This window comes from Giraffa tippelskirchi, chromosome 1, assembly GCF_054371585.1.
Source record: "Giraffa tippelskirchi isolate mGirTip1 chromosome 1, T2T-mGirTip1v1.2.pri, whole genome shotgun sequence".
NCBI lineage: Eukaryota > Metazoa > Chordata > Mammalia > Artiodactyla > Giraffidae > Giraffa > Giraffa tippelskirchi.
The window spans coordinates 3707327-3722712 of record NC_137275.1 but is presented as its reverse complement, the minus strand read 5'-3'; the positions used below and the strand labels follow the sequence as shown (position 1 = coordinate 3722712).

Here is a 15386-nt window from a genome sequence, read left to right as displayed (position 1 = left end):
AAGTTTATTTCAAATTACGAAAAAATCTTAACCCCACCACTTAAAACCAACCACTATTAATAACCCCCTGTGTTTCTTTCCTTTCTCTTTTTTAAAAACAGAGCTGTAACTGACAAGCAATATTAGTTTCAGGCGTGCAACATAATAATATTTGTTTGCATTGTGAAATAATAACCACAACAATTCTAGGTGACGTTGGTCACCATACATAGTTACAGAATTCTTTTGTGTGATGAAAATTTTAAGATCTACTCTCTTAGCAACTTTCAAATGTGCCGTAGAGTTTTGTTGGTTATTCTCAGCATGCTGCACAGTCCATCCCCAGGGCTTCTCCATCTTATAAGCGGATGTTTGCACCTTTCGCCCCACCAACTCATTTTGCCTGCCCCCATCCCCCACCTCTGCTGCCACCAGTGTCTTCTCTGTATCTATGAGCTTGGTTTTTAGTTTGTTTTTTTTCCTTTTTCTTTCTAGATTCCACATATAAGTGAGATCACACAGTATTTGCTTTCTCTGTCTGACTTATTGCACTTAGCACAATGCCCTCCAAGTCCATCCACGTTGTCACAAATGGCAAGTTTCATTTTTCTTTTTTATGGCTGAGTAATAATCCTTCCACCCTTCTTTCTATGCATTTTCCACTGTCAAAATTACACTTACTTTTCTCCACCTACTATGGCAAAATTATTATATACTTCCTTATAATTCTGTCAATGGAAAATGCACAGAAACTAAACTTGCTTGTTTCCATGAGTGCATTAGCTCTCCTGTCCCTGAACACCATGTAAACATCTGTACATGCTCTCTGGCCCCCCTAACCATCTCCACCACCCCCTCCTATTTTTCCTGCATGTAAACCACACCATGAAGAACATTTCCGAGCACACGTGTCCACCTTTCAGGGATCAAAGTCACCAAGGAATCAGGCTCTATGACTCTCCGTTTGCTGGCGGGTCAGAAGGCTTTGTGCTGAAGGAGGTGTATGACCTCACCCGGGAGCTCAGGAAGGTTTCCTCGGAAAGAAAGAACATACTGATATATCCCTTGTTCACAAGAAAGAGGAGCTTTGTGCAGCCCGTTGATTTATGCTCCACGTGCTTAGCTGTCTCCCTGAGGCATGCCGCGGTTTGGGAAAGTCATTCTGGGAGTGTCTCATTGTACTATGCCCTCCCAGGGAAAGCTGAGCTCATCTTGGGCCAGGCTAGTCCCACCCTGGCCGCCAGCTCCAGCCCAGCTAAAACCCTGTCCTGTGTGGAATCGCCACTGACCCTGGCCCTATCCAGCTCAGCTCTGTGACCACAGCCGCTTGCTTGCCCTCAGTCTCCCCACTTGCCAAGCAGAGGTGACGGCAATGCAGTGACAGTCACCATGCAGAATCATAAAACAGACGGGCTGGTCACGTTCGTATTAGACCCTCCACGGTGGGCACCCTGTCATTTCCCATTTTACAGACAAGGAAACTGAGGCACAGAGGGTCCTGGTCACACCGACATGGAATTTGAGCTGGGTTATCCAAAGACAGAGTGTGTGTTCCCGGCCCCCTGCTTCACTGACACACAGTTCATTCATCATCCCCTCATTCATTCATCCCCTCACTCATTCACTCCCTCATTCATTCATTCCCTCATTCATCCTAGGGGTGGAATGCCCAGGCCCTATGGGGGTGAAGAGGGGAGGGGGTCAGCAGTGACCTCCAGATGTCCCCCTGACCTGACAGGTCCCCAGTCCCCGTGCAGGAGGCCTCTACCATGAAATGGAGTGAGTGTGTTGTGGACGAGTCCTGGGTCCCCAGCAGCCTTGCAGCAGGAGCTGCAACCAGCCTGGGGAGGAAGGCCATCCCAGGGTGTGCGCCGAGGTGGAAAGGGGCACTGGCGGGGGTGTGGACCATGCCAGGCAAGGCCAGGGCGCACGTGAGGCTGGGAGGGAGGCGGTCCAGGAGGGGCCTAGGACCCCCGTACAGGGGTCGGCATCTCTTGGGGCTGTGAAGAGCCGTGAAGGTCCTGCAAGGTCCGTATGTAGGAGAGTCCCGCAGCGTCCGTGTGGGGAATGGATCTTCTGATGGAGCAGGAGGCGGGACCACAGGGCTCAGGGGGGTGGGGGCAGGACCACGTGGCTCTCAGCCCCTGCACCCCGTGCTCCGGTGCTCCTGGCGCTGACTCAGCCCACCGGCTGGTCGACCTTCTCCGGCTCCAGGGGCATGAGTGTGTCCCTCCGCGGGGCCGCCCTGTTCTGACCCTTGGCTGGCCTGTCCTGAGCTTTCTGTGACACGGAAGACACTCCTCACACACAGCCCGGCAGGGCTTGTACTGTGAGAAGAGGAAACTCGGGGGAAGGCAAATGCGAAGGGGCCTCGGGGGGTGGGGGGCTGGGGGTGTGCGTGGGGGAGCTGCCCGCCGACCTCACGGGGCGCCTTGCCGTCGGCTTCACGTCGGAGTGGAGCCGGGGCCTCTCTCAGATGTGTGCGTCTCCCGTCACCTCCAGCCGACCAGATGCTGGGCTTGAGGCCAGGGAGAGAATACGGAGGGTGGGCTCCGACTCCAGCCCGGAGCCTCCAGCCAGGACGAGGCAGCCTCCCACAGGGCCCCTGCTCCAGGCGCTCTTCGCAATAAGCCTCCTCCCGGCACTCCCCACCCCCTTTCCCGGCCCTTGCAGAGCTCTCACTCGACAAGTCAGTGGCCTGGGGCGGCCGTAACAAATGACCACAAACAGGGCTCGGAACCGCAGGAATCTGCTGTCCGGGCTCTGCAGGCGGGAAGTCTGGCGTCAGCTGTCGGCTGGGCCGGTTGCCTCTGGGGGCTGCGAGGAGCCTGTTCCAGGCAGCAACCCCAGCAGCGGCTCCAGGCGTGTAGACGCATCACCTGACCCGTGTCTTTCAGATCATCCTGGTGAGCTCCTCGCTCAGCGACCGGGACCAGAGCCTGTTCCTCAGCGCGGATGAGGGTGCCACCTTCCAGAAGCAGCTCGTCCCCTTCTCCGTGGAGACGCTCATCTTCCACCCCCGGGAGGAGGACAAGGTGCTGGCCTACACCAAGGAGGGCAAGGTGAGCCTCCTGGGCAGTCCGTGAGAACAGGGAGCCTTCCCATCACCTGGGACCCAGGATCCCTGGGCGGCAGGAGGACTCCCTGGGGCTAGGGTTGAGGACCCCATCACCCCCTGCTCCCCAGGCTGAGGTCGGGGACCCCATCACCCCCTGCTCCCCGGGGCCGAGTGGTCAGGTGCCCCTCGGGAGCTCATGGCTTCAAGTGAGAACCGGTGGAATGGAGGTGAGGTACAACAGGCTCACAAGACGGCCGCCGGGCGGTGGGTAATTATGAGGACCCTCCACTCTGCCCCCCAGCACACTCTAGCCGTGGGGCCTCCCTGCACTTCCACACACCCTCCCACCCCAGGCCCTTCCCTCCGCCTGGAAGCCTCTTCCACCCTCACCAGGAGAGGGAATCGTCCTTCTGACCCCAAACCAGCATCTTCTCCTCTGAGGGCGGTCCAGCAGGGCCGCAGGAGCCCAGGGCACCTTCACGGGTGATTGAGGAGCGGCTCTCTCCAGGGCCAGTGTGGGTGCGGTAGGAGACCCGGGGCTGGGAGGGGGCGGGCTGAGGGCCCCTGGAGGAAAGGCCTGGGTCGGGTTCCTGCAGACACCGTAAGGAATGACCACAAACCTGGCAGCTTAAAACAACACAAGTGTATTGGCCAAAGGCCCCAAATCAGTTTCATGAGGCCAAAGCCAGGGTGTCTGTGGGGTGACCCTCCCCTGGAGGCTCTGGGGAGGATCTCTCCCTCATCTCTACCAGCTTCTGGAATTCTGTGGCTGGTGATGAGTCACTCTGAGCTTCAGAGGCAGCATCTTCAACTCTTCCTGCTCCATCTTCACGTTGCCAAGTGTGTGTGTGTGTGTGTGTGTGTGTGTGTGTGTGTGTGTGTGTGTGTGTGTGTGTGTGTGTGTAAGTTCCCTCTGCCCCACCTAGATAATGCAGACCAGCCTTCCCATCTAAGTAAGCATCTTCACTGAATTGACTGCAAGGTCCTTTTTCGGTCCATCAGGTCCCTTTCACAGCTTCCAGGGATTATGACAGAGATATTTTGAGGGGGACCTTGTCAGCCAACCACCTTGCTCGATAGGACCCCTGGCGCCCTGTTGTAACAAAAGGGCTGAGGAGGAGGCTGGCCCTGGGGAGAGTCACTCAGCCCCGAGAAGCTGTGTGTTTGGGCAGCTGGAGAACAGGAGTCATGGTGCCCGGCTCTCTGCTCCCACCCTCCGTTTCCAGTGATGTGAATCCCACCAGAAGCCACGGAGAAGGGGCCTGTGGATGCCGCCTACACAGGGCAGCTCCCAGGGCTGGAAGAGGGTGGAAAAGGCAGAGCCTGGGTCTGAAGCAGATGGAAGCTATCTGGATCAGAAGCTTCCTCAGTTGCCCCCAGACCTGCCTGGGACCCACCATTCCACACTCTTCCAGATTCCAGTGGCTCTCTTTCCCAGGACTGGTCACAATGCATGATTATGTATTCATGCCGTTATTTGATTATTGTCTGTACCTTACACACACCCTTGGGGTAAGCTCTTTGAAGGTGAGGCTATGCGCAATTTTATCTCAAGTTCCTGGCTGGAAATATTGAATGAGGGATGGAAGGAAGGAGGATGGATGGGTGGATGAATGGGTGGGTGGATGGATGGAAGAATGGATGGATGGGTGGATGGGTGGATGAGTGGGTGGGTGGGTGGATGGATGAGTGGATGGGTGGATGGATTGATGGGTGTGTGGGTAGATGGCAGGTGGATGGATAGGTGGATGAAGGGAAGGATGGATGCATAGGGGTGGATTGATAGTAGATGGGTGGGCGGGTGGATGGATGGTAGGTAGATGGATGATAGGTGGGTGGGTGGATGGATGGATGGATGGGTGGATGGGTGGATAGATGGGTGGGTGGGTGGGTAGATGGAAGGTAGATGGATAGGTGGATGGATGGAAGGATGGATGCAAAGGGGTGGATGGATGGTGGATGGGTGGATGGATGGGTGGATGGTAGATGGGTGGATGAGTGGATGGATGGGTGGATAGATGGATGGGTGGATGGGTGGATGGATGGATGGATGGGTGGATGGATGGATGGATGGATGGGTGGGTGGATGGTGGATGGGTGGATGAGTGGATGGATGGGTGGATAGATGGATGGGTGGATGGGTGGATAGATGGATGGATGGGTGGATGGATGGGTGGATGGATGGATGGATGGGTGGGTGGGTGGATGAGTGGATGGATGGATGGATGGGTGGGTGGATGGTGGATGGGTGGATGAGTGGATGGATGGGTGGATAGATGGATGGGTGGATGGGTGAATGGATGGATGGATGGGTGGATGGATGGATGGATGGATGGGTGGGTGGATGAGTGGATGGATGGATGGGTGGATGGATGGGTGGATGGATGGGTGGGTGGGTGGGTGGATGGATGGGTGGATGGGTGGGTAGATGGAAGGTGGATGGATAGGTGGATGGATGTAAGGATAGATGCATAAGGATAGATGGATGATGGATGGGTGGATGGATGGTAGATGGTAAGTGGATGGATGGTAGATGGTAGGTGGATGGATGGAAGGATGGATACATTGGGGTGGATGGATGATGTAGATGCATCGATGGTAGTTGGATGAATGAATGAATGAATTTCTACCAGTAGAGACCACCACGGTCAGGGACCTCCAAATGAAGCTTCCTGTCTGGCCTGAGCCATGTCTGTCTACAGGACCTGGCCTCCTTGCTGGTCCTCAATTTAGTGTTCCTGCCTTGACCTGGAATACATCACACCCACTCACACGCCACTGGCCACAGCAAGTCTCGTGCCAAGACCTGGTCCTCACTGACTGACTGAATTTCAGGACGTCCCTGAAACTCCCTGGCCTGGTGGGCTGCCTCTGCCCTGGGTGCTTTGCTTTGGGACAGCATGTGCTTTGGGGTATTAATAGCGCTACTTAGCTTTCCATGTAATTAGACTAAAGCACAATCACAGACTTATTTTCCTGCAGAAATCCACTGCATTGCAATTGCTCTTTAATTTATGGTGCCCTGAAAAACTAATGGAGCTGAAATCTCAGTTATTTTCTTTGGTTCTTTTCTGTGACTATCAGGACAGAAAAAGGGAAGACAGGCTGTGTTGTGGTTGTAAAGGGAATGAGGAATCTGAGGACATCAATAACAGTGACAGCAGGGCTTTCGGCTTTTTAGGTTCGTGGTTTAGAAAGCTAACTCCCCAGAAGCAGGATGGCGTAGGCGGACAGTGTTGACTTTGATGCCCACGGACCTGGTGTGTCGGGCAGGTGTCTGCTGCTATAATGCTGAGTAACACGCAGCCCCGGAGCTCCACGGCCCCCAGCAGCAAGCATTCTTTCTCATTCCCGGGTCTGTGAGTCAGCGGGGGTCCTGCGGGGCTTGGCTGGGACTGGCTAGTCGTGGCTCCTGGACAGGGCTCGGGTCTCTAGTTCTGGAATCAGTGGTTACTTGCGGACGTGCTAGTCTCAGGACACAGGGACAGAGGAAACCACCTGACAACCTTCACGTGTCTGCTTATACCTGGAGAACATCGCATCCCCTCCCACGGGCAAAGCAAGTCATGTGCCAAAACCCAGGGTCCGCAGGCTGGACATCAGTATCCAGCTCACAGGGACTTACGGATTTCTACAAAACCAAATGCCTCCCTCTGCTTTCTCCCTGTCCCTCCCGGCTCAGAGGCCTGTCCCCTCCTCTAGCAGACATCCCCTCTAGCATCTTCCCCTGCTCAGACTGCCCTAACTCCCTATTTCTAGTTCCCTCCTTTACTGTGTCACTGAGGCTACGCTATCTGGATCCTGGACAGGCTCCCTGGGTGAGACCCGAAGGCAGTGGTTTTTCTTTCAAGGCTCAGCAAATTGCATTAGGCTCCTGGGATCAAAAGGATGTCAGAGCCAGACAGCCTGTCCCCCGTGTCAGCTCGCTAGGGACCCCTGGTGTGACACTGACCAGTCTGTTTGCTCCTGCTCGAACCTCAGACCCATTCGCAGACAGAGCCCTGGGCACTTACCCTCTGAAACGCCATAGACCCACTTTTGTGTTTTATTCTGCTTCCTGTCAAGAACCTCCTCACTTCCCAGCACTGTGAGAAATGGGGCTGAGCATGAGACTGCCTTCCAGAAACTTCAGTTCCGTTCAGTTCAGTCACTCAGTCGTGTCCAACTCTTGGCGACCCCATGGACTGCAGCACACCAGGCCTCCCTGTCCATCACCAGTTCCTGGAGTCCACTCAAACTCATGTCCATTGGGTCAGTGATGCCATCCAAACATCTCATCCTCTGTCGTCCCCTTCTCTTCCCGCCTTCAATCTTTCCCAGCATCAGGGTCTTTTCAAATGAGTGAGCTCTCCGCATCAGGTGGCCAAAGTATTGGAGTTTCAGCTTCAATATCAGTCCTTCCAATGAATATTCAGGACTGATTTCCTTTAGGATTGACAACTTAGTAGAGGAGAAAAGACACCTTGGGTGGCCAATCAGGGAAGCCTGCCTGGAGGAGGGGGGCTGAACAGGGGCTTAGAGAATGAGTCAGGGTGTAAGTTTGCTTTTTAATAGAAATTCCGAGCAGCAAAGATGATCGCACAAGAAAAGAAAGAAAAATGAACCCTAGTGATCCTCCAGGGGTTGGAGGTGGGGCAGACAAGAGTTCTCCTAAGAAGGGATGAGGGGGCTCTGTGGTCAGGAGGACAGCTTTGCGAGCAGTGAGAATCTTACAGCTCAGAATGTGTTCGTTTTTGCTCTGACCTTTGTGTCTGACAGGGCTCAGGCAGGAAAGAGACCTCACTCTGGATATTTTAAGTAGAAAAAGGATTTAGGATTTAGGGCGATTGGGTGCTCTCTAATCTGCTGGGAGGCTGGAAAGGGGGTTTCAGACCAGACTCCGGGGGAAGGTGGGGGACCAGGAGCTCTGCTGGGGTCACCAAGGTCAAGAACACGCAGCTGAGGCTGGGGTCCGGGCATCTGAAGTCATCCCTGCTGCAGCCCACACTGCCTGGGAACGTCCACAAAGCCAGTGAGTGGTCATGCGGCTGCCTCCACCACAAATGCCCTTCCAGCCCCCAGAACTGGAGGACGGATGCCAAGCACGTCCCCCTGACCTTGGTGGCCTGCAAAACAGAGTTACCACGTGATCCAGCAATCCCACTCCCCGGGCATATATCCAGAGAGCACCATAATTTGAAAAGACACACGTACCCCAGTGTTCACTGCAGCACTGTTTACAGTAGCCAGGACACAGAAACAACCCAAGTGTCCATCAGCAGAGGAACGGATGAAGAAGGGGTGGTCCATGTGTACAATGTTACTCAGCAATAAAAGAGAATGACATAATGCCATTTGCGTACACATGGATGATCTAGAGATTATCACGCTAAGTAAGCCAGAGAAAGACAAATACCGTATGACAGCACTTATATGTGGAATCTAAAGATAAAGATACGGATAAATCTATTTACAAAGCAGAACTAGACCCACAGATGCAGGAAAGAAACTTACGGTTACTAAAGGAGGAAGGATAAGTTAGGAGGTTGGGATTAACATGTAGACACTGCATGCGTGGGTGCGAAGTCGCTTCAGTCGTGTCCAACTCTGCGACCCTATAGACGGTAGCCCACCAGGTTCCTCTGTCCATGGAATTCTCCAGCCAAGAATACTGGAGTGGCTTGCCGTGCCCATCTCCAGGGGATCTTCCTTACCCAGGGATCAAACCCACATCTCTTACGCTTCCTGCATTGGCAGGCGGGTTCTTTACCACTAGCGCCACCTGGGAAGCCTAACATATACGCATTACTGTGTAAGATAAACAAGAAGAAACTGCTGCATAGTACAGGGAGCCATACTCAGCATTTTGTAGTAACTTATAAGGAAAAGAATCTGAAAAGTAAAGAACATATATATATAAATCATATATATGTTATTTACTATATATTATTATATACATTGGGCTTCCCTGGTGGCTCAGCTGGTAACGAATCCACCTGCAATGCGGGAAACCTGGGTTCGATTCCCTGGGTTGGGAAGATCCCCTGGAGAAGGGAAAGGGAATGTATATAAAAAATTATATACATTATTTATAAACAAATCATATATACATATAAATCACTGTGCTGTACACCTGACACGATCATGCCATTGTGCATCAAAACTATTTCAATAAATGGATGGCCAAGGCTGCAGGGAACTGATTCCATGGCACTTTGGCCTTCCAAACCTCACACAAGTGCATCTATCTGACCCAGAATTCTAGCTTCGAGGAGGTCTGAGCAACGTTGTATTTCAGCTTGGCAGCCTTTGCGGCATGACCAGGTACCCTACAGCAAGGGAGAAAAGGGTACTGAGTTCCAGCCATTTGTCCAACCTGCCGCTGATCACCGGGTGGAATTGCTGTACTTCTTAAGAATTGCGTGAGACCCCCTGGCACACGTGTCCACGAACGCACCTTCCCTCCGCCCTCCTCCTGCTCCTTCTGCTTTATTTCTCCCTCGTCCTGACGCCCGATCATTTTATCTTTACGTAGCACACGTGCTGCGGCACGTCATTTCACTCCGTTTCTTGGAGCATCTGTCTGGAGCAAGCCAGCTCGTCCCCAGGACGCTGCCATGCAGCTTTTAGCTGTGGTAACTAGGACGTCCCTGATGTGTTTATTCTTGTGCAGTCACTGGTATTGGTCTTTCACTCGGCAGAAATGTTCTATTTCTTCAGCAACTGGCAGTGCACTGTGAAATCACCTCCCACAAGAGCAAACTGGAAAGGCTTCGTAAAGTTCCGGGCAGGTGTCATAAACATAGGAGCATCGACAGCGATGGAAACAAGCCCAGCATCCATTAAGCTGAGGGAGACTGACAGCTACCGTCTCCTGTTTCATTCTCTTAAACCACCTGAGGATCTGAGCCATGCTCTCTCAATTTCAGGATGGGCGAAGGGGGACTGCCCTCAGGGAGAGGAGTCAGCCCGGGGGCAGGGGCGGGCACGAGGATTGCTCCAGGGGGAGGGGACAGCAGGTGTGGAGGGCCAGAGGCAAGAGAGAGAAAAGAGATGGACCCAGAAAAGAGTGAGGTGGAACACAATGGGAGTCTGTTGAGGAAGTTGCGAAAGGGCCTCTGGTTCTAAGCAGCCCAGGGCTGGGAAGCCCGGGAGGGGTAGCTGGGGAGGCGTCCCACACCGAGGGGGAGATAGACCCAGATGCAGACTCTCAGCCTCCTCGGGTAAGAAAACCTCGCAGACTGGGCGTTTTCTCCCTGCGGGTGAGGGCAGAGGAGAGTAGCTGAGCAGCTCCAAGTTTTGTTTATGAAAAAGGACCAGGCTTCCCTGGTGGCTCCGTGGTAAAGAAGCCACTTGCCAAGGCAGGAGACGCAGGTTCGATCCCCGGTCGGGGAGAGACCCCATGTGCTGTGAGGACTAAGCCTGCGGGCCCCGACTGTTGAGCCTGTGCTCTAGAGCCCAGGAACCAAAACTACAGACCTCACTTGCAGCAGCTGCTGAAGCCCCTGCAGGCTAGAGCCCGCGCTCTGCAACAGGAGAAGCCGCCGCGTCACAACTAGAGAGCGGCCCCTGCTCACCGCAGCTAAATAAAAGCCCAGGCAGCAACGAAGGCCCAGCACGGCCAAAAATAAATACATAAAATTATCTTTTAAAACGTACCAAAAACTTAAAGACACTTGAAAAATAACTGGAGTAGTCGATCTTAAAAAAAATAAAAGGAACATGTGTTCCCGATTGTCGCCGGGGTCACAGCGTGTCTGTCAGACGACCATTCAGAGCGACTCTCTAGAGGCTCTTGGTGAGGTTCACGGCAGGGACAGCCACCCTGAAGTGGGGCGTCTTCTCACAAGTCCCCGAGGTTAGGAGGTTTGGAGATGCTCTTGGCAAGGAGGAAGCACCCCCGCGGGAGCTTGTCGGCTTTTCTGTGGCTGTGGGAAAGACAGAAGGGACGTTTTCCGGAAGTTTCTCTCTCAGGCAGGCATGGGATCTGCAGTGTTCAGGGCCATTGTTGGCAAGGGGGCAAGGAGGTCCAGGCACCCAGACCGACAGTGTGGGCGGACCCAGGACGGATTAGGATCGAGGGACCAGGCGGGTGTGGGGTGCTCCCGCCCGTGGTCTCCGCCTCACCCTGGGCAGCTCTGTCCAGGAGAATGATGGGCCCGACACTCCCCCCAGGGACCCCGAGCCCCACGTCAGCTTCACGTCAGTTCCACCTGGCTTCACTCACGAAACTCAAGTTCAAAGATGAAAGGATTAGGTCTTTCGAGTCAGTGATGGCAGAGCTCTGAACCCTAAGCGCAGGCCCTGGGTCCCTGCAGCGGTCAAGGCCCCAGCCAGCCTGTGGAAGGGGCACTGCTGCTTCCTGCGCTGACCGGCTCTCCCTTCCTGCCCCTCCTCCCCAGCGCCCACCCCCCTCGAGAGCTTAAGGGACGTCCAGGTGCCTCCCTCATGCCTGCGCTCAGACACACCGCGCCCGGGACCTCTGTCACACACACACCCCCGCCATCCTCTGCTGTCTCGAGGGTCCTACCAGCCGGCCTGGGGTCAAGAATGGCTCTGTATGGAGGTCCCACCTGACCTTCTGCCTCTTGGAGGCTGGTCTGCAGCCACCTAGAGTGCAGGGCCTGCCCTCTCCGCTCCTCCGCCGGACTGAGCAAGACCCACCTCCCCGGGGCGCTCGGCGTCCAGGGCAGATGGGCCTCTGGGAAGAGGTTAGCTCCTCAGTCATAACCGGACCTTCCTTTCTGCTCCTTCTGCCTGAAGCTATACGTGTCGGCTGACCTGGGGAGGAAGTGGACCCTGCTGCAGGAGCGAGTGACCAAAGACCACGTGTTCTGGTGAGCGCGCCCCCAGGGGGCCCGGGGACCCCCGAGAGGCCATGTCAGCCCCTGGGCCCCCAGCCCTGCCCTCCTCACCCCAGGGGGGCCTCCAGGGCACCATCTCTGCTCTCCTGGTGTCAGAAACGGCTGAGGGCTGGGGCTCCGCGTCCCCAGGCTGCATGTGTGTTTGTTTACGTGTGACTCGCCCTCTCTGAGCCTCTGCTTCCTCGACAGTAGACAGGGGCGCTAATGCCCATAACGTTGGCATAGTACCCACACACAGCAGGCCCCCTGCCCCCTCCCACTGCCTGCCCTACCCCTCCCTCCTCCCCACTGCCCCCTCCCTCCTCCTCTGCCCCCTCCCTCCTCCTCTGCCCTCTCCCTCCTCCCCACTGCCCCCTCCCTCCTCCCCACTGCCCCCTCCCTCCTCCCCACTGCCTCTCCCTCCTCCTCTGCCCCTCCCTCCTCCTCTGCCCCCTCCTTCCTCCCTTCCCCCTCCCTCCTCCCCTCTGCCCCTCCCTCCTCCTCTGCCCCTCCTTCTTCCCTTTCCCCCTCCCTCCTCCCCTCTGCCCCCTCCCTCCTCCTCTGCCCCCTCCCTCCTCCTCTGCCCTCTCCCTCCTCCTCTGCCCCCTCCTTCCTCCCTTCCCCCTCCCTCCTCCCCTCTGCCCCCTCCCTCCTCCTCTGCCCCTCCTCCTCCCCACTGCCCCTCCCTCCTCCCCACTGTCCCTCCCTCCTCCCCTCTGCCCCCTCCCTCCTCCTCTGCCCTCTCCCTCCTCCCCACTGCCTCTCCCTCCTCCTCTGCCCCCTCCCTCCTCCTCTGCCCCCTCCTTCCTCCCTTTCCCCCTCCCTCCTCCCCTCTGCCCCCTCCCTCCTCCTCTGCCCCTCCCTCCTCCCCACTTCCCCCTCCCTCCTCCTCTGCCCCCTCCCTCCTCCCCTTCCCCCCTCCCTCCTCCCCTCTACCTCTCCTTCCGCCCCCTGCCCCCTCCCTCCACCCCTTCCCCCTTCCTCCTCCCCTTCCCCCCTCCCTCCTCCTCTGCCCCCTCCCTCCTCCCCTTTCCCCCTCCCTCCCCCAGGCCTAGTCCTGACTCAGCCCCTGACTCACTGCCTCGCTGTGCAGCCCCAGCCGGCGCCCCAGCCCCCTCCCCATTTCTGTCATCTCTTGGGAGCTGATCAAAATCGATCTGCGTAGGTAGGACTCTGGCCTCACTGCCCCAGAGAGGGGACTCTGGTGCTCAGGAAATGCCTGTTGGATGAGTGAGTGAGTGAGGCCCATGGAGAATGAGACTTGGCCGAGGTCTGCGGGCAGAAGGAGGGGGAGCCGAGCGCGGGGCTCCTGCGGCCTCTAGAGGTGCACAGAGAGACATGCTCTTTCCACCAAGGTGTGATTCCTGAGTGTGGACGTGTGTGCACACTCACATTCGTGTTCTCTGCTTCTGCATCTCCTTCGGGCCACACACTGACGCATGGACCTCCCTTCAGGCCACAGTCCTGCCTCCGCAGGACAAACACGTGGAAACAACTCCCTGCCCACCCCCCTGCCTCTTCAGCATCTTCATGCCGATCAGGACCAGGAACTAGCTGGCTGACGTAGGGCCACAGGCCACAGAAGGGAAGCCTTGGTCTCTCCCCTGGAACAGTGGTCTGTCGGTGCGCCTTCCACCACGTGGCTGCCCTCGGGAGGGCCCGGGTCTTCCTCAGAAACTAGGGCACCAGTCTCAGGCCTTGTCATTCATGTCAACACGGGCTCAAGGAAGTAGGGGGTGGCTAGGAGGAGGGCGGGGTCAGGAGGGGGCGTCTCTGAGCCGGTGGCCTGGGAGATTAGCCAAGCTGGCAGCTCCACTGATGCGTCCAGTCCCAGGGAGACCCCTGGGGCCAAGGAGAGAAGTGGCCCTCAGACGCTGAAAGCAGAGCTGGTGCTCGTTCAGACACATCATTATCTCGGGCAAATCAAATGATTTCTTCCCCAAGTTTCTGTCCTTGACGTGACAGCGGGAATTGCCAAGGCCCCATGTTCTAAGACCTTCATGTTTTGAGAAGCTTAAGCAAGTGAGCTCATTAGATTGACCTCCTGGGGCCATGGCCAGGGACTGGGAGACCTACTGTGTTTTGGGCCCATGATGACTCTGGCTCATCACTTCCCTGCTAGTCTCTCAACGGCACTGGGACAAAATCATGAGGGCCTCCCAGCAGCAGCCACGTTGTGAACACTGACCATCCACCAGGCGCCAACTGCAGGTCCAGGTGCATCATCTTATGAAATCCACACAACAGCCCCGACTGTCTCCCCTTCCTGTTACAGAGGGGGATGCAGTGGCCCAGAGAGGCCAGGGCACGTGTCCTCAGTCACACCGCCTGTAAGCAGCAGCCCCAGGCCATGGCTGCTCCTGCCTGTGGCCGGTGGCCGTGCCGCTGGACGCTCTGCCAGGCAATCTGGTCTCCTGCATTCCCCAGGCATTTCCAAGTCGGCCTTGGCACTCCAGCCCAGGTCCACCCATAAAGCCTCAGCCTTCCTCTTCCATGAGCTCCAGTACCTGCCAGGTGGGGGGCAAGAGGCAGGGCCTCTGTCCTGAAGGGAGATGAGGGGGTGACCACTGCACCCTGGAGGAGGGTGGTGGGCGTCTTTGAGGGTTTAGCGGAAGTGTTTGCGTCAGAGCTTCCCTTAATAACTGTCAACTCCCCAGGTTCCCAGAGCTCTTTTCCAACACCTTGCTCAGCCGCAGGTCTTCTCAAGCAATTGGTGCTTCCGAATAGCAGACTGAGGGCCTTCCCCAAACACCAGCTTTGGGGACCTTGACAAACAAGAAGGTCTAGGGGGCAACGCTTGTCACTTCTCTCAGGGAGCCAGGCTCCATCTGAGCTGTGTAAGTGCAGAGGTTCACGTGGTCTTTCAAAACCCATGGTCTAGGGTTTCTAGGGGCAGAGACCTCAGGCTGACCGTGCTCCCAGCCTTTTGCTGGGCCTGGTGTGTGGGCCTGCTGGAAAGTGGCAGGGGAGAGACTCTGATGGAGCGAGAGAGGGAATGAGAGAGTGAATGAATGGATGAATGAAAAGTGAGATAAATGAATGAGTGCGTGAGAAAGTGAATGAGTGAGTGAATGAGTGAGCAAGCAACAGGCCAGGTGTCATTACCCCGTTCACAGATGATGGATGGTCAAACTAAACTTCCTCTGCCAAGCCAAGGACCCGTCATTGCTCCTGGTAAAGGGAACAATGTCTGACTTTGTTCAGAAAAGAGAGGAAAATGTCAGGCAGGAGACCTCCTTCCAAGGAGCTTACAGATGGCCTATTCAGCAAGCCTAAATCAACACTTCACCTTGCACTCGAGACTGTCCAGAGGGTCAGAGAGATTGATGCCGGCTCCCACACTGAAACACTCTGAATGCACCTCCCACCACCTGGAGCATCTGTGGACTTCCCATGTCCAGCTGGGATCACCTGGTCCCTGGAGGTGATGATGCACACGGGGACCCCATTACCAAGCCTGCTGGGTGTTGAGTTGAGAACTGGGGAGTCGGCTCTGGGCCAGGGGCTGTCAGCGGTGGGAGCTGAGT

General features: G+C 56.0%; 1 protein-coding gene across 2 annotated transcripts in view; it reads left to right on the top strand.

Moving 5' to 3' along the window:
- Positions 1 to 15386, top strand: part of SORCS2 (sortilin related VPS10 domain containing receptor 2) — a 486615-nt gene that overhangs the window by 391269 nt on the left and 79960 nt on the right. For both annotated transcript variants that reach the window (XM_081580604.1, XM_081580512.1), the window contains exons 4-5: positions 2877 to 3041; positions 11780 to 11853. In XM_081580604.1, the coding sequence (XP_081436730.1) occupies positions 2877 to 3041; positions 11780 to 11853 (239 nt within the window). The remainder of the gene's footprint in view (positions 1 to 2876; positions 3042 to 11779; positions 11854 to 15386) is intronic.